Here is a 27351-nt window from a genome sequence, read left to right as displayed (position 1 = left end):
TTTCAGGTTGTGCAATTTTATTAAGTGCCACATGAAATATGAACATTAAAGTGTATCTCTGAGTATTGTTGCAACTGGACTTGTATCAGAAATTCTTTAAACACTTATATCCTGTGCATACGTTATGCATTTTTAATGATCTATATTATAGAAAACATTTCAAATCACAAAACCAGCAAAAATTTTCTAAACTGAAAGAATCTCGTCCCTTCAAAGCAACAAAATATCAAAATTTTTTTTTTGTGTTTTTTTTTTTTCTTCTTCCCCTCTCATCACTTCTGTCTGTGCTGTGGCGGTAAGAACTGGCACCTCACAACAACATTTCTGTGAGTTGTCCCTGTGCCTGCATGGGTTGAAGTCCAGGTTCTTCACCACCCCCCCCACACAAACACAATCCAAAAACATGCATGTTATTTGATATAGGGCTTCTTAAATGGCCGCAGGCATGAGGGTGAGCGTATATAGTCATCTCATTTGGTAGCCCTGTGATGTGCTGGTGACTTATCAAGGGTGTCTTGCCCTGTAGCAGCCAAGAGACTCCAGCCTCCAACCAGTTTACTAATTAATAAATGGATTAACTTTTACTCATAAATTCAACTTATGAAAAAAAATACAACTAACCTCAAGGGCTTTTGGCATGAATCGTAAACAAAATTCAACTACTTTGTCCCACCTTTCTCTCTCTCTCCCTCTAATCAGCGCACACACAAAGGCAGCCATACACACAGATGAAAGGAAAGTATGCAGAAGCCACCACACATCTGCATGTGAAAGCATGCAGCCATACACACCCACACAGCACTGTTGTGTACATACAGTACATCTTTAAACAGCATGCAGAATAGGTTCAATTTTGGTCCCTTTGCATCAGCAGGAAATTCAAATGATGATCCTCATCCCCAGAGTCAGTCTTGTTTAGTTTTCTAAACCACTGGTGTTATGCAAATCTGGCATTGATACAATGTGATGTGGCTTCAATCCATAGCAGCTGTGAATTGTTAAAAGCCAAGAATAGCCTAAAGAGACCATAAACTCTGGGCCGTATGAAAGAAAAAAGCCCCAATTCTCCTACAGTTACAAGTAAAGCAAGAAAGAGTATCTTAATATTTCAGAATATGGTTAAATGTGATTAGAAATGATTTGCTCTAATGTTCAACCCCCATGCATCATCCCAAGGTCTATAAATGAGTCAAACAAGGAAGTGTTTCGGCCAGATAAGTAGCACTCCGTGTCCAGAGTGAGGGCAAGTTGGGAGAAGCTGACTCATTGGCGATAGGACACGGTGGCTTGAGGAGAAGTGCCAGGGCCCTGGTACCTCTCTTTGGCGTGCTTCTCACAATACATCACATCTCCAACCCAAAAGTGACCTCTCATCCTGAGGTTGAGCCCACAATCTGTGCACGTGTAGCACTCAGGGTGGCGGAAGTGGTCATCCATGATGCGCACCGCCTGTGTACTGTGGACGGACGAGAGCAGTCAGACATCAAGCAGCCACAAGTGGTTCCGACAACACGGCCAAATTATTTTTTTCATTTACAAGGCAAATCAGAAGGAGAGTTGCAAATGTTTCTGCAAACAAATGACAGAGTTTCATACTGAAAAAAGTGAAAAGCTCTTGCAAAGATTTATACTTATATTAAATCTTAGCAAAGAACATAGTAACACACTTAAATCAGGAGGGTAATGTAATCCATCCTGAAATTACTCATACTTCATTTCTTTTCTCTCCTATTTGTCAAGCTGATACATTTATTGAATATCTTTTTTTCCCAATTATATGTATTACAAATATTATAAATCATTTTTTGGGAAAATAAAAAATACATATATATTTTTGGCGAGCCAAACTGTCATTGTATTTCATACATTTATGATATATAAATTTATGGTATATAAATGTATGAAATACAATGACAGTTTGGCTCGCCAAAAAATATATATGTATTTTTTATTTTCCAAAAAAATGATGCAAGTGACTGACTACTTACACAATGTTGACTCCACACTTCTCACAGGTGTGGGATTTGGTGACTCCTCCCACCGATGTGTTTGGTTTTGGGTTTGGGGGGTTGGGTGAAAGTTTCCCTGGAAACCTCACTGCTGCCTCTGGAGAGACACACATAACACAGATGGTTATGACACTGTTCATCAAATCAGTACACTTCATCTTTGCTGCTGTCTGTCAGAGCTTGTTCAGGTCTCACAGCAGTCACAGCTCATCACGCATGGACATGCTTCAGAAGACACTGCTTGTCACGCCATCAAATATTATCACTATGTGGATCTGTTTTCAGCATTATCTATCACAGCAAAGGGGCAGGAGAACCAGTCACACCACAATATGAGGTTTACAAAGTGCTCTGCACACAGGAGGGATGCTGTCTCCATTGCTACAGGTGATGAGCACAGAGACTCGTACTCTTGTTCTGTTTGACAAACATTTGATTGTCAAGACAGAGATGCAGGGAGCAAACAGAAGGAGAGGATGTAAACTAGGTGGCATTTGACAAATAGATGCTAAAACAAATGGGATAGGAGTCACCAAGACAAAACCCTCAATCCCAATCTATGAAACGTGATCTCAAATATTTTGCATTCTTGTTATGCTCTCGTGTTTCAGCTTATTTCCTACAAATGCTTGTTCTATTGTATGTTAATTATGCACTGATCTAAATCTAACAATTCATTTTTGCATCAGTTGTCCATATTTCAGTTCCTCATCATCACAGAATAGGAAACTAACAGATTACATTTTTCAGACATATTTGTAATGGAGAATACTTTACCTTTTTCGTCAGCCTCCAGGACCTCTTGAAGCATTTTAAAGGTGTTAGACTGGCGAGGTGCTGTGCGGTACTCCTTGTTCTCCTGGATCATCTTGTACACCTCCGAGTCCTTGTCGAACCTCTGCATGGCAAAGTCGGAGCTGGAACTGCTGCAGAGGGAAGTTACATAAATAAATCCCAGGTTATTACAATCATACTGGAATGCACATCAGAGGGACGGTCCCTAATCTCGCATCATATGTTCAACAGGATCCCCTTACCATAAATCAGCAGTCTCAGTTCAAAAACAAAGAGTACATGAGGCTCACAGCCAAAGCTACAAAATAATAGAAAAAGTGACTATATCTTTCAGTACTGTGACTGTAGAAATGATTTATTTTCCGGGCCGCTCGGTGGTGCAGTGGGTTAAGCCAGCGGCTAATATACTGAGGCTACAGTCCTCCTGCAGTGGTGGCAGATTCGAATCCCGGCCTGCGCACCTTTGCTGCATGTCATCCCCATTCTCTCTCTACCCCCTTTCTGTCTACAACTTGAATAAAGGGCGACTAGAGCCCAAAAAAATCTTAAAAAAAAAAAAAAGAAATTAGTTATTTTCTCAAGGCAACTATGCACCTTGTGGGGTTACCATGCAATCAACATCCTAGGTGGGTAGAAAAAGAGTAAATGCTTTCACTTGCAGAGATTAAGTAATTAGATCAGCGGCTCGGTTTTTACAAGCAAATCTTTTAATAAAAGAAAAACCCAAATACATAAATAAATAAATAAATACATACAGTCACTTATTTATCAAAAAAGGAACAAAAATTATTCAACCTATGTTTTTTCATATTCATCTAAAAAAGGTATCGAGAGTGCTTACATCACTGAACCGGTTGGCCAGGTTCCTACGAGTCAGAGCAGGTGTGGTTCCATGCTTTCCATCTGCTGACAGCTTGGCTTGTCAGTCAGAATTAGTCAACTTAACCTGACTGTCCTCTACATCATGATACCCAAAATGAAAATAACCAAGTTTGGGTTTCCTTGCTTAGGCTGCTGCCCACGCGACCCGACCCCGGATAAGCAGAAGAAGGTGGATGGATGTTGTAAATGGGTGAATATGTGATGCATGACAAGTTGGGCATGGCAGTTAAACAAGCTTACGTTACTGGGATTTGGCAGTCTCTAAGGTTTGCAGTGAGTTTGTGAAAATGGAAAAAGATTGAAGTCAAACAAAAGCCATGCACAAATTAATGCATTTATATACGTTCCAGACCAGCTCCTTTATCCTACAATCGATGAACCATGTCTGAAGGGAGCTTTAAAGTATAGTCTTTGAACAATAATTGTTGTGCAGCTAGAACTGCATCAAATGTCTTTCAACAGCTGTACACCCGTGTATGGTTTTCTGTACATCTACTGGTCTTAACTATATTTTAGCTGTAGAAATTTATTTTTTCACCACTGAAATGGTTTTAGAAGGACACGACAGACAACAAATATGTGAGAGACGCAAGAGAGAGACGCTAAGGGGTTTTCCTCTACATCAAGGAGCATGGTTCAAATTGAAAACAGACCTCTGAAGCACAACCTCCAAGTTTCCCTCATGTTCTGCTCCACCCTCAGCTATCTGTTTCCCTTTTCACTCATAGCCTTCTGACATGCAATCACAATACAAATGAAAATCCTAGGTCAAATGAGAAGGATACAACAGAACCGAGCGTGAGGCATCTAAACGAGCAGTTGAGTGCATGGACATGAAGTGAAAAATGCAAAACATTAAAAAGTAATAGAACTTTAAGATTGTTACCCAAAAGCTCATGGGAGTAATTTTTAATGTTTTCATATGTACAGAAAAAAGTATCATCTACCACTCAGTCAAATGTGTTGCTGGCTTCCAAATCGACTCTCAGCAAAAAGATTGCAACGATAACGATCTAGACAAAGCACGGACTCAACATGCATATAGTCAAAACACATCCTAAACCAACCACAGAGCTAAATTCCAACCGCATTTTTCAGCCTGATTTCCTGGCAGGACAACAATTAAAACACTTGGACAGGAAACAAGTCTATATAACACAGGGACAAGACTCACCTCAAAAAAGGGAAAAGGGAACCAAACAAAAGGGAGAACAACTCCAGAACAGATCTTTAATTTCTGACTCTACTGAGAAACTTAGAATATGTAAGAGCAAAAACAATATTATCACACAGAAAAATGCAGAACACACATCTCTGTCTAAACCAGACGAGACAGAAATACAAGAATCTGAGTGAAAGGTGTGCCCCTGGGCAGAAATGTATTGGCCATATGGTATGAAGGGGTGGGTAAATGGGTGTCACCTATTCTGGGATTGGCTGGAGCGGAGCCGGGAGGAGAGGCTTATTCCCCCGGCTGGGGGCTCCAGACTGGGGGCCGATCAGGGGGAGAACTCATAAGTATTTTTTTAAAGGAATAAAAAGGGTTTTTGGGTAGAACTACAGTTGCTGACACGTCACCTCTATTCATGGTTACCCAGGAGGCAAGCGGGCCAAAGTCAACTGTCTTGTACTGTGCAAACACAGACACCAGTTCTCCAGCAGAGCGTATGGACATAAAGGATTAGGACCTGGACAAAAGGAAAAGTTTTACTTTCTAAACAAAGCTCAGAGGGCAGCACCTGCACCCTGGGCAATGAGTCAAATTAAACCAACATCACCTCAGACAGGACAAGCCAGAAAGGGCAAACTGCCATGCTAGACAGTGACACCATGTTTTACAAAAGCTTAATGCTAATTTCTATTCTATTTCTTCCTGTTGCTCTTTAACTTGATATAAAAACACAAACTCTTCAGAAAGGAAAACACTTAATGCCAATGCAAAGGCATGTTTCAAGAAAGCAATGATTCAACCAGCAAAAAGACTATTAGCACAACACAACTAGTGTCTGTGGCAACATCTGCATTAATTAGACCTTTATTCTGTGAAAAACAATAGTGTAAAGTCATAATTCTATATATTCAATATAGACAGTTGAATATCTTTCACACATGTACTGAAGAACACCATGTAAGAAAGCAAATGTCTGCATCAGATGGGGTGGACTTCTAGCAGAGTTTACTCCGTCAGACTCAAGTGAGGAGCTCATGCATCAACAGAGCAAGTAAAGTTGCCACAGAATTTACAAGATGAGGTGTGAATGTGTTGATACCGATTGCTCTGAATGGATCTTTACTATGCCTCTGGAACAACCCTTGACACGAAGTAGATAAAAACAAATTGCTTTATACTTTCTGTCTCACATATCCCTCTACAGACTATTCTTATTTCCAGATCACATCTCATAAGATCACATCTCGCACATCTTGCTACAACTCCATATTTACTTTATATCCAACAAACAATGTTATTAGAAACCAAAAATGTTAAGTTTCTAAAAAGATTTTCTCATGGATGGTAATTGCTTGTAGGTGCAAGGTGGTGTCTCCATAGTGTTCTGTGGCAATATTGCATTCAGAAAATCGTGTTCTTCAGGAAAAAGCAGCAAAACGTGTTAACAAGCTCAATTTGTGAATTACTGAGATAGTCCTCTACACATTAGCCCCATTGTCTTGAGATTCTGTGAGTCTACGCTTCACACAATCTGTGGTTGCACAGCAACATCTAAAATCCTGTAGGTGGCACTGAAGGGCTGTCTGTACAATGTTTACACACTTGTTATGAGGACAATTGTGTGTCACTGTTGGAAATATACTCTGCACCACTGAGAACTTCTGCAACATTTTAGTACAGCTGGGCTTATGTTTTGGGGACTCTTCAAATATTAATGAGTTAAGATAGTACAATTAAATGCTGCATTCAATTGTATTATATGCACAGAAAAAATAAATGCTATAATATAAACTGACACATTTCTTGTTCATGTATTTAATAACTAAGACGACATAAAAAGCAGTGTTTACCTGCGTCTGGGAGACATAGGTGCATCTCGCTCTACGGGGCTATGTGGCGAGTAGCGTCCCGGTGGAGTTGGGGTCCTACTGGACACAGAGTTCTGCCGGAAATCTGGAGAGGAGAGCTCCTATCAGGAAAAGGAGAGCAACAATGAATACCCGAGAGAGATCATATGCACCTCGACAGTCCATAGAACTACTGAGTACTATGTGCTCAGACCATGACACAATGTGAAAGAAAGTTCAGTTCAGAGACAGAAATTCACTCGCTGCATCTGTGGATTCCTGCTCTGCCACGCTGCTTGGGTCCAGAATAAATCAAATATCCCTCATACAGGAAGCTCTAAATTTGGAAAGACTGCAAGAATGAGAACATGGAAAAAAAATAAAGTCAAAAGGTATCCAGTCAAGATCAAAACCAGAGAGATTTATCAGCAGCTCAAATGAGTGCCAGGTGGACAAAGGGTTGCTCAGATTCATGTACCAAATAAGCAGTACACCATCACTGCAATAGCCTGAGTTTCTATTGATTCAATATCAAAACTTGTCAGTTCCCTGCTGTTCATTCTCAGTCATGTTAAATATTTTTGTAAATTGTATTATTGGCAGACTATGATAACTTCCCTCCCTAAATGGACAGATGATTAAATATGTGGCTGCAAACAGTGTGGCAACATCGTTTGATTTGTAAGGCTGCATGAATGTAGGATCCAAATGGTGTAAAAATCCTAATTATTCACAGTGGTCAGACAACTGCCAAAAGAGGAAAATCACTTGCATGCTTAGCCAAAATGAAAAGTAAACTGTAAAGATGCTGGTAATCGGGTAGTAAAGTCATGACTTTTGACAGAAGAGGGTGCTACATACACGCTGAACACAAAAAGACACACACACGCACATCTCAGCAGATGACTTGCAGCTATTCACATAAACCAGATTCAGAAGCCCACAGTTACATAAAATGCAAAGAGTGAGTTATTCAACCTAATCTACATCCAGGAGTGCATTAGTGAGACACTGGGGAAAACGGCCAGGGCACAAATCCATGGACACTGAAAAGACTAATTCTGCACAGCCCATAAATCAACCAAGACATTTTTAGTGTCAGGAATTCCACTTCTCCAACACATCCCCACCTGTAATAATGACCAATCACCACAAAACGCAGACTCGCACAGTTCAACGTTAAATAAAGCAAGATGACTTAGTTTACAAAAGAAAATGCATCTCCAAAACAGCACCACAATTTAGTGTACTGGGCAAACAAATTTATTGTTTTATTTTAGCCCTGCCTACAGTCCATAAAAACTCCTGCAAATTAAAATAACCCACAGGCAACTCAAGAGTATAGCTTTCACGATAAATCTCACAAGCTTTTCCTCCCTCAACCATCTCCAGCTGGCATCAGTGTTACACAGACTGCATCCAAGAAAGAAATGGCTCCACCCGACTCTGAGACCTAAGTTGGAGCTGTAGCTCGACACTGACACAGTAGCATGGAGTGATTCAAAGCTTTGTGTGTCCAACGCATGCACCCGCTTCCAATTGAGCAACTCTTTGAACAATGTATCTGTTCTCAATTGAGTCCAATTTTCCTCTTCTTTTTCCTCAGTGAGTGGGCAGATTAGTGGCGCATGCATGGAAGGCTTTACCAGAAACGATCATTGGGACTGCTCCTTTCGATTCCTCCAGAGATAATCCCAGCCTAATAACTCAAAGCTCATAAGATCACAGATGTCATATTATCAGAATACAAGGATAAAGAGATTCATGTCCTCTTCTGCTGGGAAGCAATGTAAAAAGGGCATATACCTGATGGACGTACATGATTGAGAGATTCCTCCACACAGACAAATTATGTGCATATGAACCCATGCTACACAAAGCAAGGCCGTCTTGTACAAGTGTCTGACTGGTGACTTTGGAGCATCATACTCTCCAACAGCATTAAAAAAAGAATGCAGATAAATATTACAACTGATTCACGAGAGCATCAAGAAGAGTGCAGTAAAGTTAGAAAGAAACAAAGAAGGAGAGACAAAACAAGTTCCACTGTAATTCAGCCAGATTGTGGACTGTGGAAAGAATTAAAAACTGCACAGGCAAAGCAATTCCTGCCATCACCCTCGTCCATTTAGCAGAATCCAATGCCAGAGTTTTACTGCAGTAACCACGGCAGGAGTAACACTGGCATTAAACTACTGAAAGTTCAACAACTTTTTGTTTTCTGAAATCATTACCGTTTCATTGCAAAGCATCAAACCATTACTCACGGTTGATCTAATAGCTACAATGCATTTGATAAATTGCAGCATGGCAGTGCCAACAATGTCCAAATGTTTTATGCACCAGCAAACATTGGGAAGGGCACAGGCTAACTGAGGAAAGCCTATTATTTCGTCTCGGATAGTAACGTGGCCATAGATAGGACAGAACACTGGAGAATATCAGCCAATTTCCAGTGGTTCCTGTGGCTGCCGGGAGAAGGAAGCTCTGATTAAAGCTGCACTGAACTGTAATCAGAAGTTCATAGTCAACAAACCCACGATCATTAGGGCAAGTTACTGGTATGCTGTGCTGGCTTTAAAGCTGTGCATACAATCACACATTCAGCTATTCACTTTACAACTTGTGTGTTCACCACATTAAGTGTTTTGCTCCGGAGGAGAGCATACAAACACAGCCTCTCAAAAACAGCTCCTAAACAAGGGTCTCAGAAGCCCTGAAGTACTTCTCAAACATTAACATCATGGGAGGATGAAGTATAATTTTCCCCTTTCTGTACTCTTTCCCCCCACAATTGGGTTTAAGAGTGGGAGGTTTAACTAGGAAAAGGTGATGTTACCAGTTTCCACACACCAATCATCACATTAAATTATACTTTTCTTTAGGTACAGTATTCTAGGTGTGGTTTGCCATGTCCCCTCGCGACCGTCACTCAAGCCCAATGAAACCACCACCACACAGTCTCAAGAAAGCAGATTATTTGCGAACACTGACTTTTGATAAATAGATAGATACAAATAATAATGAATGCTCATGCAGTTATACATATTGGAGACAATTAACTGTCAGCATGTATTTAACAAGTAACACAGTTTGGCTTTGTGCAGCACAGACCCAGCTGCAGTAAAGATGGCAGGCTTGGTGTGGAGTAATGTGGAACTATGCCATTTATTTATTTTTTATTTCTCTCATACATGGCAAGGGCAGGTGAGGGCATGAACAACATAAACTGTTTGGGTAAAGATACAGGGTAAACATTTGATTGAAAATGTGCAGAAAACAGTTATGAGTTGTGAATGTACTTTAAAAAATTCAGAGAAGGGTAAGAAGCCACATTTTCCAAGCTAGACTGTGTCTAAAATTGATTAGTTCTGCCAGTTCATGTGTTTTACATTGCTCTTGCTCTACTCTGATCTCAATTTCACTGGTGATTAAAAGTTTAAATAATCATTTTAAGAAAATTCAAATTTTTCCAAAGATTTTTTTTTGTTGGGGGGGGGGGGCATGTTACTTGCAAATGAATTTTTGAACAACTGCATAGATGCAAAACAATTACACTAAAATACATAAAAAGAGCTTTGTCTCTGAACCGCCAGTTCAAGAAATGCTGAGAAGGAAATGGCGAACTGAAGTAAGGGCAGCTGTTTCAGATCATGACAAATAGACACTGGGGCTAGTGTCAAAGGAGCCTTCTCTGTCTGGCTCCAAGCAAGCTACTGTGCATCACATCATTGCCACCCTGCAGCTTCAATTACAGGGCACGGGGCAGCCCCACATAGGAGAGGGATGCCTAGACTAGAACAGCATATATTTTGGGAAACCTGGTGGCGCTGTGAGACAACTGCTCATTCTGGCTTCACCACAGACATGAGTGCTGTACTACAATAAGGCAAGGGACACCAGACATTCAGGGCTGGGTAATAAGAGCAGTGTACAGCCTTTCCCATCGATTAGTGTGTACTGCTGGAGGTCCTGAGCAAAGACTGAGGTTCACAGTAACCTACTCATTATCCACCTTCACTGATGGGCCGTGCCTTGTAATTATGTCTGAGTAATGATCCATTACAGAGTTCACATTCAGTAGCAAATAAACACAATATAAGGATGAAAACTGGACATAATGTTGTATCATAATTCATAATCTCTGTTTTTAATTCGCATTACTGTACATCCCACTGATGCTGCTTTATGAAAGGTCTGAAATACAATGATGATGACAAACGCCAGTAGGATGGTGTGTTTATGGATACACAGTGGCTTACGCTGCCAGATCTAGATACACGATACAGCATTGTGTCAGCGCAGAAGTATGAAGTGGCCGCACGCGTCATCCTTTCTGGCACGGAAGAAAGGGAGAGATGGAGCGAAGTCCCCAGAAAAAGCTGCTAAGGGATTGAAAAATAAATAAATAAATCCCTTATTCCCCATGAATTAAAAGACCATTTACAACAAGAACTTTAATGGTAACTATAATGATAACAAGATGAGTGACCACATTGCTTAACAATAGTGTTTTATGATGCATGGCACACTGAACCCTGCAGCTGTATCCAGACTTTATAAATGTTGCACGAATAAAGAAAAAGAAAAAAGTTAGATTATACTCAAATTTTTAAACAAGTAAATATCTGTTTGATGCCATCTTAAAAAACTTTTGGGGGAGTGTATGGAGCCAAGACAAATGGTGGTAGCTTCAGCAAAACATCCCATCTACTTTAGCCTCTGTTTTTAAATTGAACATTCAACATAAATTAACTACTTACAGGATTTTGTTTTCAATGTGCATGTTTACTACACTGTACGATGCTCAGTTTCTCTCAGTTTCTCTTATAAAGCCCTCTTCATGCAGGGTTGTGTGTTTGTAGGTTTGTTCAATCCTCTAATGCAGTCTATATACACAGTCTTGTCTTCTCATACAGTACAGCTTTCAGTAATGTGAACTATAGTTTGGCCAATCTTTGGAATACTGGGGTTAATACCTCCTTAATGTCCCCCTCATTCACCATGGCCACCCACCATCAAACTGCCCCTGATCTGAACGATATGTACAAGATTAAAGGCCAGATAAAAAATGGACAGAAGATGACTGAATTTATATTAACAGTTATAAACAGTTATATTTAGCTTTTCAGTCGAACTTCAGATACAATCTCAAGCCCAGCTCTGAAGACTATATATGAAGTTGTGTTACTTTAACCTCCAGTGTCCAAACCAATTTAATATCAGAATGTTTATTTGTTTGCATTTACAGGTGCATCAAATTGGTTTACTTTTGTTCTGAGACTTTTCTATTAAAAAGTATGATGACATATCTGAAGCGCTGCAGCGTTGGTTCAAAATCCATCCATTCATCCTCTATCCCCATTTTATCCTGTACAAGGTCACGGGGGTCTGCTGGAGCCTATCCCAGCTCATTACAGGTGAGAGGCTATGCGCAAAATAACATACATAATTATTGAAGGTCTGCACAACAAATGAGCATAAGGGCAAATGTATTGATTATGGTGGAGGTAATGAGGCAGTGAGTACTTGAAGGCTCAGAGAAGAATAAGCAGTCTTATTCGATCACAATGTAGGTGGTCTTGGAAGGCACTCTCTCTCTCTGCTAATACGTTTTAGAGACACAATGCTGGATGAATAAGAGTCAGAGGGTTTATTTGTACATGAAAGGTGCCATGAGCAACACATTTTTTTTTTTACCGCTATTAAAACTTTCCCAAAAAGCTTCAACTTCAGCAGCATACCAAGATCATCAAACATCTGTAGCTCATTATGCTTGGAACTAAAAAGAAAAGAAAAAAAAATCTAGGGATAATGAGTTGATTTATAAACAAATTTATGTGCTCCTTTTCTCATTCATCATAGTTTTGATAAACAAAAGAAAAAGGGTGAAGGATGTAAATAATGTGATGCAACGATCATCTCTCCCTCTATCCATTGATGCATCCATGAGTTTAGGTCACAGGGGGAGCAGACTAAACAGAGAGGCTTACAACTCTTTGACCCACCTACAAAATAAAAAACATATTTTGCATCCTACAAAAACAAAAAAACAACAAGCAAACAGTCCAGAGAGGATGGGCCTTTTGCCACTAAGATATTTTAGTACGTACAGGGATTTCAAAAAGATTAATGTTTCAACATAGGATTCCAAAGAACGCAGGTTTTCATTGTTTACACCACACTCGGACCAAAATATTTTCAAATATTTAAATCTCATGAGTTATTCCTTTGTCACCAATTTTCATTAAAGTTAATAAAAATGAACTTAAATGGCTGTCTCACTATCTGCTCTCAAAGCATCTGTATGATTAAGTGCTATAATGTAAATTATATCATGTAATAGAAAACATACTAAATTCTTAAATTTCAACAGGAGTTTTCATAAATGGCCAAGATAAATATAAAGTGTCAATAGGTTATACATTTATTGCATCTCCGTGAAGAACAATTATTCTAGTTTTAACTGCAGATATAATTTTTGTGGTAGCAGTTATGATTTATGACCAGCAAATTCAGTCCTGTTAAACCATTACCCTGAAACATACGTGTTGTCTGATGTAAAAAAAAAATGAATACAAGCTAACTTGTCTGTTTTTATGGACATGCATATACCAAAGGCAAGTTACTAATGTTATTCCAACTTTTGGAATGTTGATGGATTCCTGAACCACTTTCATTGTAAATGGTACAAACTTGTTTAAAAAAAAGGAGGGGGCTCATCTTAACCTGCCAACTTTTCCCATAAAACATGCAGGGTCCACAGTCCCCATGATTGCACCAGGAGGCCTGAAAAGCACAGGGAATCAAAAGTGCCTCAGTTTGCTTTTCCACTCCAGGGGAAAGAAAAACAGACAGGCTGATCAATCAGCAGGGATGAGGAGAGGCATGCTGCCCATGGAGCGGCCATAATAGACCCCAAGCTTAACGGCTACCAGTCCACGTGAAAAAGACTTATACTGGCCTGTCACTATGCAAAGGAGAAGTAGGGCGAAAAAAAAAAAAGAAATACAAACATCCTTCCACTAAAGCCACAGCCAGCAGTACTCCCTGGACATTGGCGTAGCTTAGCACAGCACCAACATGCCAAACCAAACACAAGGGTCACTCCTTTCAGAGTTAAAATAGAGCTAACAATAATGACTTTGAAATGTGCACTAAGATATGCTTGTATGCATTTAGTGCTGAATGCAAACTCACTGAGGTGCATTTATCCAAAGAAGTCTTCACTCTTAATGGTAAACACTTCCTACCAGCTTCAGTTTTCAACCAATTTATTTCTATTCCCAAATGCCAAGTCTTTCTGGTAAGAACCACCACCGCAGCTTTGCACTCCAACCCACCAGAATCTTTAAAAGTGAACACAAAGCCTTTCACTGATGTGCCTGCTGGCCTGCTGTGAGGAGAATGATGGGCAAAAATGTTTAAAACAGAGGCAATATGGATAAATACCTACCCTACCCTGCTTGATGGAAGAGCTTGGTGACATACAGCATTGGCTAAGCCACCAAATTTAGCACTGTTAGAAAAGCTTTGGTCCACAGCATCAAAACCATGTGCCCCCGTCATAGATGGGCATCACCATAGTTGGAAAAATACTGAAATACTTCTTTTTTTTCCCATAGTTGGAAAAGCCTCAGGTTCCAGCAAAGCATCAAGCAACCCACAAATGCAACCATCATGATCTAAAAATGCAGCAATAAACACCCTGACAGGGAGGCTGATTATAATGGGTTATAATTCATATGTAGTTTTGTTTTGGCCCTATTGAGTGCTGCTGCTGATGGCATAAACAGATTCTTTGAACCATGACGGTATATAGCCAAACAATCTCATCGCCCAGCTTTCAGGAATCCCAGAAGCATTTACTTATTTTGTCACGGTGGTGAACTTATTAGAGTCTGAATGCAGTTATGTCATGCCATGAGAAAAAAATAAATAACAACTGGGTATAATATTACACCCTTTAGTCCAAACTTTAAATTTCTGATTTGCAACAGCTTTAGTCACTTCTTTGCATGGAGATTTCCCACACTTCTAGCCATGGAGAGAAATCTATAGGTTTACTGACTTCATCTTGTTTTGAATCATCCGTTACAACGACTGTTCATTCAAGACACTTTAAGGAGGGCAAGTGTTTCCTGTAACAAAATCTTCAACACCTCAATAGGTAAATAATAAATACAAAGGATGAGGAACGAATGACATTGGTTCGACTGAACAATCCCTGTACTCGCCAGAGGGATGTGATGGCTTAAGTATAGTTTGGAAATATCAGCCGGCTCCCTGGTGTCCCCTCTGCTCCAGCCTCACCCCCCTCTGTTCCAGCTCACGTTGCACAACAGCAGGCCTTGTGACTCAAGGGAAAAAGCAGCACTAGCCTTCGACAGCGTCTGCCATCACAGCCACTATTGTGTGGGGGCTTTTTCTCAGGATATCCAACACCATGGAAAACACTGGATCCTGTTCTGCATCCCACTCTCAAATCAGGGAGCCAAAACAAGTGGAAAACCCTTTTAGAGGCTTTTCACCGAGGTTGATCACCTGATACAACAGAGCTCTGCACCGCTAAGGCAGGACAGAGACCCTTGTCATTGACACTCCACATGGCAGCACTTACTGCACTGTTGTGTTCCTGCCAGCTTGAGCAGCATAATGCACAATGAAGCCATGGCAGGTCTCTCCCAGCCATATCCCCTCCAGGCACCATTTTAAAAAAAAGAAAATCCCCCCAAAAACCTCTCTACACATAATGCTGCAGAGGGAGGCTCATCGCCCCTTTGAGAACAAGGAGCCAATATTTGAAAAAAGTGGGGAGGACCAAAAAAATAAAAATAAATAAAATGAATAAATCATTCACTATGCTGTTTAATTCAGAGATAATGATCCCAGACAACATAAGATTATCACAATTTCAACAATTGAAAGACATGTGAAAGAAGAAATTGAAACCGTTACATGGATGGAAGAACAGACAACTTCATAAATACCACAAACATGGAAGCCAGTCCTGACAGAAGGGGATTTCTCTTGAGGATCTTTCTCATGAATCTCTCAGTTGCAACAAAACTCAATGGGTTTCTGGGTAGGCCTACTTCCAGTTTACTCCCCTATGGGTTGCAGGCAGCCTCATTACTTTAGAAATCCATAGTGGGTTTTTTAATGTGGTTTAGGATGTTGAAAAATAAAACTATATTTCACGGTGGTTTGCAGGCTCTTTAGATATAACAGTAAAACGTTTGACAGCATATAAATAAGCTGTGATGAGCATGGGCAACCTGATGAATAGTAAACAAAGACTGTTCAACCACCCCTTCTCAGCTACTACACAGGAAAATACACCCTGACATCAAATCAGGATACTCATTAACACTTAATCCTGCAACTCCCGACATTCACCACAGTGAGATTTGTTGTTAGGACAGAAACATCTGATAATGCTTGCATCCATTAAACTGAATCTAAAAAAGGCACATAAAAGTGAACTTTTGATTGACTTCGGCCAACTTGATGTTCAATGCAAACCAACTTTAAAAGGTGGAGTATTAAAAAAAACTGCAGTTACAGTAGCTCAGACACACTGCAAGAGCAGGACTGAGCTTACAACCATGTTTATACCTCACAGGAATATCTGCTAAAGACAACCGATTTATTTTCCTCAAAAAAAAAAGAGAGCCATTGACTTAATACTAACAAATCACATAACAAGGATTGAGAAAATTAACCTTTAAAACAACATTACTTATTTTCCAGCATGAACACAGGAACTATTTAACTAAAGTATTTGCATTTGGTACCAGATGTCACAGTCTTCTGGAGCATGATAAGCAAGTGAAATCCAGCCAGAGAGTTCATGCACTCTCACTAGGCATTTAATACCCGATATTCATATTATCCCCATTTCTCAATATATAAATATCCGATTCAAAATCCTGTTATGGTAACCGTATGTGGTCCGCCAGCAGCATTATTGGACTGGCTCTGTGTTACAAGTCAAGAAATCCATTCAAGGCATCAATTAATATCACTTAATAATAAATATATATCAAATAACATACTCTTGTGATTATGTAAGTGCAAAACTTTCAACTCTGTTTATTTGTATTGCACTATCATCTAAATCATCAGCCTTTTGGATGTTTGATAATGACTAAAAATATCAGTTTTTTTGTACAACTATTATAAAAATAAATGACTGTGTCATGCATTCCTTTTATGATATCATGAAAGCCTTTTATCTCAATGACAACAAACCAAAGATTGGTAAAAATCTACAAAACTAAGCAAACCTGAGATGTGACAACCCTATGTCTGGCGACATTCAACATGCAAATAAAGAAACCCAAAATCACAGCAAAATCCTTAGCTGGACCTTCTCAGCCAGCATCCTCCTAAAAGAATGCTTTAATGTTTTGAAGTTCAAACCTTTGCATATTTATCTAACCTTGTGTTATGTCCAAAGTTATAAAAATGTCTGGAATTCTTTGTGCCACTACAAAAGGTCTTGGATGTTTTTTCCTGCTCTGTCATTTCACATGTTCTGTCTTCAGTGGGACCCATGCATCGAACCAAGTTTGCAAGCATAGCTGAAATAGTTCATGATGAACTTTCCCACAACATTTTCTCTCTTTAACTCACTGAAGTCTTTCCAGACGCCCCAGTCTCCCTTCTTGGTTTTGTTGCTGGAAGGGTAAATGTGCAGCATAGTTTTAGTGAGAGTCCGATAAGCCCAAGTTTGTATTTGACGTCTATGTTTTAATCCCTTTCTGAGACCAAATAGTCATCATTCAGCCATCTAAAAAGGTTAAGTTATTGTTCTGAAACAAAGTAATATTGTTCTGTTTTGCTTCCTTTTCTTGAAACAGTGTGTCAATGAAATGACTTCATCCTGCTGTTAAATATAATTTCAGATATTTTCAAAGACTGACCTTTGTAGCTTATACACTCCCCGAAAGAGGAAAAAGAATACAAAAAAACGTCAAACCCCATCTGTACCGTGCCTTTACAATGACGTGCAGCATACTGACCACAAATCCTTTCTAGGGCACTTTCTGGGGCACTTTCTGTGGCATAAGAAACTAACAATTCAAAAGAGAAGGGAAAGAATTCAAATGTGTTATTGTTGCAAGCTCGGCCAGTGCAATCAAAATAAATACGGTCTAAGGAGTGGGGAGGACAAACCCTCCAACTAGACTGTCTGAATGAGCTCCAGCGACATACTGAACAGATCTACTGTCATAGATCCTGCACATGCCCTATGCACAAAGTCCTTATATCTGAATGTAAAGTATCAAAAACTCATGTGTCAGACAATGACTTTAAAAACAGACTGCAGAATGCAGTCTCCATTCACACGGGCAGATCATTCTGTACCACCTACATTTTGCCCCCACTGCACAGTGTGAATGGCACTCGAGGTGGAATTGCAAAACCTTTTAATTTTTGCTGTACCGCCTTTTTAGGTAGTGAGCAACCTGTAATTGAAGCGAAATTAGTGCTGTCTGCATTGGCAATGTGCAACAGTGTGGCTGCAAACCCCTGTAGAGGATATAAAAATGTTATTTAAAAACAAAACAAACAAAAAAACAAACACTGGGCTTCCTGGCAGCAGTATTCATGTGAAAAATGCCCAGGTTTTCAACCATAGTCAGCTCGATAGGCCATACTTTGGACAGGGCACTAGCTACTGGCGCAACCATGTTACCATACTTAGAAACCTGCAGAACCTGCTAAAGCTATCTCCTCCAGTTGCAGCAGCATTGCAAAGCTTCATCAGCATCCGGACAGCTGAGGCCAGCACAGCTGTGTGTCCCTCATAGGAACAACCAGGCCCAAGATTTACTTTTTAAATTGGCATGTTTTATTCAGCACTGAACAAATAATGCAGCCAGAGACATGAGGGACTTTCTGCTGATTGTGAACTCCAAAGTAGAGGAAAGGGACATTTTTGGATTGTGAAAAGCTGTAATGCTTTGTGAAAGTGTTCAGAGGACTGGGAATATTGCAGGGATCACTGAATGCACAGCTGGAGCGCTGAAGAATGAAGAGGGGATCACCAGTACATCTTAAGAGAGCGATCACTGTGAGAACATAGTATTTTATATCTCGATTTCAGCTGCATTTTTGTATTTTTGGAAAAGGAAAAACAATGACTAAACAATAGTGGAAAACACATGAATACAAATCCAAAACAAATTAAAATTTGCTATAAAAAGGCAACAGTGAAGGAAACCAGAGGAGGAATTTGCTGAAACCAACCTGAGACAGCGGTCTCGATGGCCTGTTCCCCTTTTCTTCTGGAGACCATGAGCGCAGCTGGACACTAACATGGGAAATAGACAAAATGACTGACTCAGAAGTTTGTTTTTGAGTTGCACAACATACATTATACATGCAAAAACCATGACAAATAGTTTTCTTTAACCTTCAGTAGCATATGTTATCTTTAATATTTTAATGCATATATTTAAATTGTGTTTTTTCCCTTCAATAAAATTATAAAGAATGTGTAAATTTTAGCTTCAAAATCCCTTTAAAACTGATAAATCACCATGGATCGAAAAGAAAACTAAAATCAACAAACTGTTGAACAGTTAGGGTTAGGTAAGTAGTAGTAAGGGTTCGTAGTAAGCAGTAATAGTAAGTAGTAGTAAGTAGTGAGAACAGATCATCAATCCAGACAAGGAGGGCCATCTGGCTTAAACTTCATTCAATCGAAAGTTGAACAAATCTCCACTCAGAGAAACTCTGGTGAACGTTTCACATTCTGGCTTTTGTTGAAGTGGAAAGCAAAGGGAGGAATGTGATATCCTGTGCATATCTTTTGTTGTAACCATACAACCCCATGGCTCCACTTTCTGTGCCTTACTCTCATACCTATTGACACGCCTGTTGTGCGCCTTTTGTCAAGTTACAGGTCTATTTACACATTGAACGTTTGGGAATATACCAGCCATCTGAAATATGGAACTCTAAAATGTTTTTCAGGCTATGCTGACGATAACATTTACCGTTTCATAGTAACCAAACTGTAATTTCAAGTAATCAAAATGAACAACAATACTGTAATCAAAAGCAATCAAGAGGAGCTACTTCTTGTTCATGGTCAGTGTCAGCCCATCCCTCTTTCTGTCTGGGCTGCCAGGAGGATCTGGTGAACAGGGTCCTGGAGACAGGGATGCAGGGCTGGAGATGGTGTACTCTCTGTAGTTCTGGTTCTCATCCCGGCTCACTATCACTGCCTCCTGCAATCAAAGACTGGGCATCAGTGTCTACTGCCAGCACAGGCGAACAAACAGAAAAGTAAAACGATGAGGTCAAGAGCATTGTAAAAGGTGGTGTAGGAACTATGACCTCAATAAATCAATGAGCAAGTGCTGAAGGATTATTATGTACTGCTTCCTTCCCCTTTTGATGACATTGAAACTGAGATATGTAATAAAAACAGGCTAATAATATATACTTAAGAAGAAATGAAACACCATACCCTTATATCAAAAGTGGGACTTAATCAAAATCTCCTTTTTTAAAAAAGGAATACAGTTGGGTGACATCAATCTTATATGAAACATGTAAGTTACACACAAAGTCTCAAGTGTCAGCACTGACCTGGAAGCGGCCGGTGAGCTGTTCAGGGGTGCTGATGCCGTTAGTCTGCCCAGGGCTGGGAGGTTCAGGTCTTTAAAAAAATAGTAAATAAATAATATGAATCAAACTGACTTTTAAATGACAAAACACAACAAAAACCCTGACAACCCAAAGCTTAACTATCCTGTCATGCACTTGGGTTAACAGTTTATTCCATAAGTGCTGAAAAGAAAAAGAAAATATTTCATACAGCAGTAAAGAAAGCTAATGTAACACAAATAAACTGGGAATTTAAAATTGGACCAAATGGCATGGACAAGCTAATGGGCTCAAAGTAAGAAATATCATGTTCAAGAACCTACAAGGAAAATGCTGAGGGAAGGAAAAGTAATCAATTTTCAAAAGGTCACAAGTATATGAAGTGTAGACTATAAAAATAAAAATCAGTTTTGACATCCTTTTAGCTAATGGTGTGGCAAATATGCACCCTGATGTAGTTTTGATTGGACATCACTGACTTCCACAACGCTGCCAATTCCTTGAAAACATTCTCTCTCTTGCCTTTTCAACTTTTCCTTTTTGTTAAAGCAGAAAGCAGATCTTAAGCAACACCATCACCAAGACTGGAAGGAAAAATATGGGCAGCATAAGTGCCAATGTAAACATGGATTGCCCACCCCCACAGCTGCAGGGCCAGAGGCTGACAGCCTCTTGGTCGAGCTCTAAGTAATGAGGCACACGGGAAAGCTAGCATGTCTGCGATAAATCACTCATCCCTATTGGCCTCACCTCAACATGTTACATTCACAGGAGAGAAAAAAAAAAGAAGTAAAAAAACTAGTGCAATCTCCCCAGTGAAAAAAATAAATTAAAGGGAATTAGAATTGTGCAAAAGTAAAAATATGTTGGTCCATTATTGTGGCTTACAATAGGATCAGATTACATTTTGTGGCAAATGAAGTGTTAGCCACACAAATCCAAATTAAGGCAGCACAGAGGAACTTTTTCAACTTTTAGTGCTTTGGGTCCCCCTGTAGGCAGTAGAGGTTACGCTGCTTTTACAACACTAAGATTTACTTCCGTTTGTCTCTTCCTATATCACACACTCACTTTCTCTTCCATCATTACTTTCTTGAGCCTCTTCGTTGCCTCTGCAGTGATGTCTGCTGTAGCTCTCTGAGCTAGATCTATTGTTGGTGTGTGACCAAGCGCCAAGCATTTTACTTCCAGGTTAAGTCTCAAGCCGAAGTAAGATTCATTGCAGTTCCTCAACTGGGCGCTGGAGGCTGTCTTCAAAAGTGAGTCAATCTCCATTGATCTCCATGTTAAAATGTCAAATTTTAGAGCAGAAATAAACATATTAACAGCCTGGTTTAAAAAAAAAAAGAAAAGCCTTAATATTTGATTTCATATCAATGTTGAATCATGTTAAATCTAGAGGGCCATCGAGTCAACATGTGAAGCGGGAAATTCTGCCGCAAACATCTGCCGCTATGTTGCCATAGTTGTTGGCCACTGCTAACTCTCATCGGCGTGTTCCCACCAGCTTCCCAGGCAACATGGCCGCACTCGGTACAAAAAAAAAAAGAGGCTTTAACACCGCTTATCAAAAACCATTGGGTCAGTGACTAATTGCTTTGTCTATTGTTTTTTTTTTTTTTTAGAAAAACAGCCTGAGTGTGAAATGTAGTGCCTTAAATGATACGAAGTGTCCGACCAGAAAGGGAGCTGGATGATTGCTGCAACTAGACCACGCTTATTAGAAGTAACTAAATATTCTTCGCAAAAGAAATTGAAACTGGTACGTTAACATTGACAAGAAATTTGTTCTGCTTAAAAAAGATGAGATTGACAAGACCAAACATGAAATAACCTGGGTTCATACTTGTTAACATCCTTTTAATACTGAAACAGACAACCTAAATTCTAATATGGTACATAAACTGAAGTCTTACACAGGAATTACTCTTAAAGGGAAAGTTCGGTTTTTTACAACCTGGACCTTATTTCTGGCATTTTTTATGGTTGTATACTCACCCAGAGGTGTTTGGTGTCATTTGGAGTCCTTCGGAAGATATTAGGAGTTTTTTGCGAGCCGCTTCTCCATATAACGGTAGCGGATGGGGGCACAGCAGGACACAGACGATGCAGCGTCTAAATAACACATGATTGCCGCGAAACTCTTCATTTCTTTTATGAATCACTAGATCTGCTTCCAGGACCTGTTGTCTTCATCCGGGGCTGTTTGTATAACAAGGAAATCAGTTTGTAAACAAGACCTCTGAACTCATGACGTCATCTCTGTGCGCGCACTCTGTCCTCCGTTCAGTGAGCTCTTCAGCCGTATACTCCGGCTCAAAACGGTAAGGACGTCCATCATATTCAAAGTCGTCGTCCACAACCTCAGAATTTGACAAATATTCAGACATGTTTCAAATAACTAACAGTAGGAACTCCAGCTGTACACAGAGCTGTGTCTGCGATGCGCGCACAGAGATTACATGAGTCATGAGTTCAGAGGTCTTGTTTACAAACTGATTTCCTTGTTATACAGACAGCCCCGGATGTAGACAACAGGTCCTGGAAGCAGATCTAGTGATTCATAAAAGAAATGAAGAGTTTCGCGGCAATCATGTGTTATTTAGACGCTGCATCGTCTGTGTCCGGCCGTGCCCTCATGCGCTACCGTTATATGGAGAAGCGGCTCGCAAAAAACTCCTAATATCTTCCGAAGGACTCCAAATGACACCAAACACCTCTGGGTGAGTATACAACCATAAAAAATGCCAGAAATAAGGTCCAGGTTGTAAAAAACCGAACTTTCCCTTTAAGGCTGACTAAGGGAGAGCATTAAGGGATCATTAAGTAACAAACGCTTAGGTCAACATGACATCACCCACAAGGTCTAAAACAATGAAGTCAAAATAAGATGTTACAGAATCAAACTGAAAAGATTTCAGCTTAAAAGATAGTGATGATGTGGTTACTTTTTTATACAAAAACTAAAATCAGCACACATCATTGTTCAGATGACACAAACTACCAAACTGGTCCTAAATGATGTGTTCTCACCTCAGCAATAATCCAGGTATCATTATACATTTTAGCGGGTCAATTACCATCCACTCATGAGTGTGTTTGAACCTAATTCTCAACAGACGAGAGTGTAGTTAAGAAGTCACATCAACTCAAATCTGTGAGGGTCTTCAGAGTCTGAGTGTTGAAAACTCAAGGATAGTTAACAGAGTAGGGTTAAAGACACAGAGCCACACAGTGGCATTGTACTGGGCAGACAGGGAGTAATGGTATTTCTGGTGAGAGACATTAGGTCAGAAGGGAAAAATCCACTCACATGGACGAAGGACATCCGAGTAGGAAGTACATGGAAACGTGTGCGAGGGTGTGTGCACATTTATGCAATAAAAGAGGAAGCTTTTAAGAAAAACAGAGAGGTAGTGGGGGGGCAACAGTGGCTAAATGAGAATTTAGGGAAGACCATCAATGTAAATGCCAACAAACAACAGTCTTGGCTTACAGAAGAAGCTTTCCGTCACCCAAACAAGGTCTTAAAAAATGTCAAAACAAGGTTTATTAGGAGGGACCAGGGAAGGGAACAGTGTAGTTCTGATATGTGCTGGCATTTCCCCTGATTGCAATCACTTGCTGTGCTTGTCCAGTGCTTGCTAGATAGTTAAAACAGCGTAGGAAGAGATTGTGGCGTTGGCACAACAGCAAGCTAGGGACATGGAAAATAATCATATGGAGACAATGGTGCACGATTACATTTCCTGGTACTTCACTGTATTCGTCAATTTGTTTTCAGAACACACACACACACACACACACACACACACACACACACACACACACACACACACACACACACACACACACACACACACACACACACACACACACACACACACACACACACACACACACACACACACACACACACACACACACACACACACACACACACACACACACACACACACACACACACACACACACACACACACACACACACACACACACACACTAATTATAGGACAATTTGTAATCTAACAGCAGATTTGCATCCATGTACCTCTCCACCACAAGCTGCAGATGGGTCTTGGAGTTCTTAATCTTGTTCTGGGCCTCCACATTCAACATGTCTCCTGTGTTTTCCCCATTGATCTCCAAGATTATGTCACCAGGCTGCAGGTCTGCTTTCTCTGCCTTGCTGCCTCCATTGACCTGTTGAACAGCATCATGGTCACAGTTAGGTTTTACAAACTAAATCCTGAACACGACTTTTAATGGACTCTAGCCGTCTACCTAGCATACAGTAGACACCTCAGTACCTCATGCTTGTGTAGAACGTCTGATGTTGATTGATAAAGTAAACAAGGAAAGGCATTGCAGAGATGTTTCACACTTTACCAAATGTTAACCCACAATGTCTCCATCAATATACTAGGGCACACATAGCAGGTACTAACCTATGCCACAGTTTCACTCAAACAAACAAACAGATCCATGACGCTCTCGAAGGAGAAATAAGTGTGACTCCATGGTTTGTCTACCCCTGGACTTTTGCAACCAGCTACAACACCTGTTGATGCCATTGTTATTACATGTCCAAGTGACTCTCACAGATATGAACTGAAACATAAAATGCATACGGCCACTTTCACCTCAGTTTTTTAAAGGAGCATGAGGCAGGATTTATGAAAAAAATTCGTATACGTTTTAAGTTTTCTAGTAATAATGTCAGATGAAGCGTTCCAAACCAAAAAGAATGAGCCCTCTAGTGTATCTCTCCGTTGCCTTGAACAGGCTGTGTGCTGCAAAATGCGCTGCAATTCTGGGCCCGAATTTCCCGCGCTGTCCTGCAGATGTGACGTCAAATGACGCTGCATACGCGTTCTCGACGGCGCACGAGTAAACATTGGATACGCGTGTGAGTCATGGAGGCAGCTTCAACTTGAATTGGGACTGAAAACAGATGCTGACATGGCTCATTTCCTACTGACCAGGTAAGATAACATTGTAAGTCATATTTAGAGCTTGATTTGAAAATCACATGAGATTACACACGCGCTCCCGAGCCGGCTTCGCTGTTGGCTGCAGGAACCCCGACGGTCGTCGTGGCGCTAATGAGTCTCATTTCTTATTCTTGCCTCATGCTCCTTTAAATAAAATAGAATCCCAGCTAAACCATGGAGCTAGTTGCTGTGAGTGCTGTAACCTTTAAAGAAAGTACCGAATGTTTCACAGCATCTGCAAATAAAAAAAAAAAACAAAAAAAGAAAGAAAAAAACCAAATAGGTAGGCTATGGCATCGGTGGACTCACATGAGAGGCAAACAAGCATTCTTGTGCTGACTCACAACAGTGCGTCTCTTTTCTGATGAGAACACGCCTGGTTTCACATCAACTAAGATCAGTTGGGGGCTCTTTACCAGAGTTTGTGCCCAGAAGAAAATGGGGGTAGGCCATCTTTCAGGCAAGTGGAAAGAAAGGAGTGCTTCCATGTCATTGCTGTGCAAGCGCAAACTGGTTGAAACTACAACCCTAAGGCTTCCTAACCAATGATGTAATGAGATGAGGCACTTCTCACGCTGGGTTTTTCAAACTAACCTCTGTGTCTGTAAGGATTCCTGTCACTTCACAGAACCTGTTTGATATCGGAGAAAAGCAAATAAACTGGTGTTATTTACTAGAAAGCAACTGTGAAAACCCGATTTAAGCCCATGATTCATGAGCCAAGCAAACTGTTGAGTAGGGCCAAATAACAAATGCCTCTCAAGTTGAAGAAGCTTATAACTCCAGCTGTTCAAAGAACTGGTACCCTGCCAGGACCTTGCTATAATTTATCCTTAATGGCCTGAGAAGCTATTGAGGGAGTCTTGCTACAAAAAAAAAAACAACCCCAACATATCCAGGCTGAGATGATGTTGTTAGACCAGGATGTGCAGTGGGCAGGTCAAGGTTTCTCTGGCATGCACAAGTTTGAGCAAGGTTTCCTGGTTGTGTTTACGGCAGAGTGCGTGCCTGCAATTGCAACTTTTCCACATCTTCTATTCCACCTTCTACTTTTTTTAAACTGTAACTGAGACAATATGTTCATTAAAGTCATGCACATGCTCAAGGAGATATTTATCACTGCATGAGGCATGGGTACAAACACAGAAACACAAACAACACTCCGTGTTGGCTACAGCACTGGAAGATCAGGAACCACTCACCTCCCACCTCAACTCCCACTATAACTGTAATCAGTGGTTTCCTTCTAATGCAATGTACTTGCATGCTATTCAAACAGGTTCAGTAGTCAAGGAAATAAGTACCACACGGCAACGGACATAAACAATCACAATAGAAAGGCAGTGAGGAAGTTTACATGACATGCCAGTGGAACCCGTGCTTCGAAAAAACAGATTACAGTATGACAAAAGTGTGATGAGGTTTAGTACAGAGGGTATCTGACTAGTACCTTTGAGACAGTTATGGCCCTCTTGAAGTCTCTTCCTCCAAATATTCTGAAACCCCATGGAGAAGGGCCAATCAGGTTCACCGTTAGCGCCATTGGGTGGTCCGATCAATACACAAGTCAACACCTAAAGGAAAAAAATAAAGTAAAAAAAAAACAATGTAAGTGAAGACAACAAAATGGTTTTAGTTATGAGAATGTCAAATGGAACCATGTGTACAGCTGCACGATTTTACTCAGTCACATATTTCTGCCAGACAGGCTTAATATTAGATCTACTGGTGAAGACAGCAAACATTTGCATGAACTCTCTTTCATCTCCAGCAGCAATTCACTTTGACTGGCCTAAGTCCCCTTGACATGGATTGTGCAACCACATCAAATAAGAATGGGAAAAATCTGAAACCAAAGACACATGACTAACATTACTTAAGTGCCTGCAGAGCAACGAGTTAAAAAGAAAAAAACTAAATGCTCTTTCAAGACAAGAGGAAACAAACAAAAAGCTGTGCAAGCACAGGGCACAAGGGGCTAACTGTTTCAACATTGTTAACTGTACCCATCTACTGTATACATAAAC

At 40.3% G+C, this 27351-nt stretch overlaps 1 protein-coding gene across 2 annotated transcripts; it reads right to left on the bottom strand.

Annotated features, from left to right (window-relative positions):
• On the bottom strand, positions 1–26910 carry pdlim2 (PDZ and LIM domain 2 (mystique)). 2 transcript variants are annotated; one of them, XM_061728878.1, is made up of 10 exons: positions 26775–26893; positions 25919–25955; positions 24382–24533; positions 20313–20382; positions 19797–19948; positions 18963–19026; positions 6708–6826; positions 2787–2935; positions 1989–2106; positions 1–1456 (listed from the first exon to the last, which is right to left on the bottom strand). In XM_061728878.1, exons 3-10 carry the CDS (start codon positions 24447–24449, stop codon positions 1264–1266), a joined length of 933 nt encoding a protein of 310 aa, XP_061584862.1. In that variant the 5' UTR covers positions 24450–24533; positions 25919–25955; positions 26775–26893; the 3' UTR covers positions 1–1263. The 2 variants fall into 2 exon arrangements, with proteins under 2 accessions (XP_061584862.1, XP_061584861.1); XM_061728877.1 differs by lacking the exon at positions 25919–25955 and having other exon boundaries at positions 26775–26910.
• Positions 26911–27351: the final 441 nt, after the last annotated feature.

The sequence above is a fragment of the Cololabis saira genome, chromosome 9, assembly GCF_033807715.1.
Source record: "Cololabis saira isolate AMF1-May2022 chromosome 9, fColSai1.1, whole genome shotgun sequence".
NCBI classification, from domain to species: domain Eukaryota; kingdom Metazoa; phylum Chordata; class Actinopteri; order Beloniformes; family Belonidae; genus Cololabis; species Cololabis saira.
The sequence above is the reverse complement of the archived record's forward strand: the minus strand, read 5'-3'. Positions and strand labels throughout refer to the sequence as shown.

What these genes read in the sequence shown, in the direction of transcription:
- pdlim2 (XM_061728877.1), bottom strand. Translation starts at nt 26,867, where the DNA reads ATGGCGCTAACGGTGAACCTGATTGGCCCTTCTCCATGGGGTTTCAGA. An exon ending in CCTATGTCTCCCAGACGCAG is followed by an intron (nt 2,936 to 6,707) that starts GTAAACACTGCT and finishes TTCCCTCTGCAG; the next exon opens with CAGTTCCAGCTCCGACTTTG. An exon ending in AAGTGTGGAGTCAACATTGT is followed by an intron (nt 1,457 to 1,988) that starts GTAAGTAGTCAG and finishes GTCCGTCCACAG; the next exon opens with TACACAGGCGGTGCGCATCA.